Source organism: Mustela nivalis (genome assembly GCF_964662115.1).
Source record: "Mustela nivalis genome assembly, chromosome: 3".
Classification (NCBI taxonomy): Eukaryota; Metazoa; Chordata; class Mammalia; order Carnivora; family Mustelidae; genus Mustela; species Mustela nivalis.
In genome coordinates, this window is record NC_139022.1 from 123,400,972 (window position 1) to 123,402,626 (window position 1,655).

Here is a 1,655-nt window from a genome sequence, read left to right on the forward strand (position 1 = left end):
TACTGTTTCTTTATGCCATTTAATAGACGAAAGAAAAACAAGCCACGAAGAAAACACATACATAGTTATACTGAACACAGCACAGTGTTGGGGACATCGCGGGGACAGCCCTTGCTGGGTGCTACTTGCTGCTGCTCTTGGGAAGGGGCCGGTACACGCCCACGACCACAGCGTGGTCCCTCTCGTAGGGCTCCAGGGTCAGTTGCTCTTGGGGCTTTAAGTTCTCCTGCTGCAACTTCCTCACCTCGGAAGCAAACACCGCCTCCGCAGATGCAGTGGAGTCGATGCAGTTGGCCTTGATGGAAATGAGAAAGTGGCCCCCATTGCGCAGGAAGGTGTGGGCATTCAGAGCCACTATCCGAGACTGGTCAGGCTGGGCCACGTCGGCAAAGATCACGTCCACCATCCCTATAAGCATGCGGTACTTGAGCGGGTGCCGGGCATCTTCCAGAACCGGGATGATGTTGGTTCGCTTCTTGGCCACGTTCACCAGATCGCGGCCAGCGCGGTGGGAGAATTCAACTGCGTAGACCACGCCGTCCGGGCCGATGATGTCAGAGACATGAGAGACCGTGGTCCCTGAGGCAGCGCCCAGGTACAGCACTTTGGACTTGGGCTTGATGTGAATCTGGTCGACCCCGCCCAGGATGGCCGCTGCCAGCTTGGAGCGGAAGGGGTTCCATGTGCGGTACTCTTGTTTCACACCGCCCTCTGTCACAGTGACCCGCCGCTCGCCGTACACCGACTGGCCCGGCACCATGTTCAGCGTGACGAGCGCGTCCTCCGCTCCACGATAGATGAAGACGCCTTCGTGCCTGTGTGGCTCCACCGTCACAGTATTAGCGCACTTCCTGCGGCGGTTTTTGGTTTTGCCCACACCGCCACGCCGCTGCCCGCTGCCACCACGGTCCCTACTGTCCCCCCCTCCGCGACCCCGGCCCCGGCCGCCTCCACCGCCGCCAAAGCCACGCGCCCGCGCGCCAAAACCGCTCTTGCCCCCAGGGCCGCCATCGCCTCCTCCTCCCTTGCCCCCTCCTCCCCGCCCCCCGCCCCAGCCCCAGCTACCACCCCCACGGCCACCCGACCCACCCCCGCGTGAGCTGGAGGCAGACTTCATGGCGCGCCCTGGGCACCCGGGTGGGTGGCTAGCGGTGATTTTACGGTGTCGCGGAGCTGGCGGCGGTTGTCAGGGGTTACCAGTGGCTTGGAGCCGTTGTCAGGAGTCACAGGTGGTTCTGGATGGTGGTCCTGACGTGGGACAATGGCGACAGCGGACGCTGCTGGCCTGGTTAGCCACAGCAGGAGACTGGGGCAAGGTGCGCAGTTGTCGGGAACAGCTTTACCGCAGTGCCCGCATCCCTGGAGCCGCCCTTTGACGCAAAGATGGGCGTGATTACATCACAGCCGCTTTGGCGACCCTGCAGCCCCGGAAGCCCCGCTTCTAACCCTCAAGCAGACGCAACCTGCTTCCTTTTAACTCTTCCCCTTCCTCATCTCCTGGTTTCTTAGGGGCCCTTTGCACTTCTCCTGGGGCGCAGAGAAGGAAGCATCTCTCCGCTGCAGATGAAGATGAGAGTACTTAATCGCTGTGTGGTCTTAGGAAACTTACCTGACCCTCTCTGAAATTCTTGTTTCAACTTGGCCAAGTTTTTTGA

The 1,655-nt window shown here is 60.8% G+C and overlaps 1 protein-coding gene across 1 annotated transcript; it reads right to left on the reverse strand.

Annotated features, from left to right (window-relative positions):
• On the reverse strand, window positions 1-1,370 carry FBLL1 (fibrillarin like 1). The gene has a single exon (XM_082726075.1). The coding sequence runs from the start codon at window positions 1,115-1,117 to the stop codon at window positions 122-124; it is 996 nt and encodes a 331-aa protein (XP_082582201.1). The 5' UTR covers window positions 1,118-1,370; the 3' UTR covers window positions 1-121.
• Window positions 1,371-1,655: the final 285 nt, after the last annotated feature.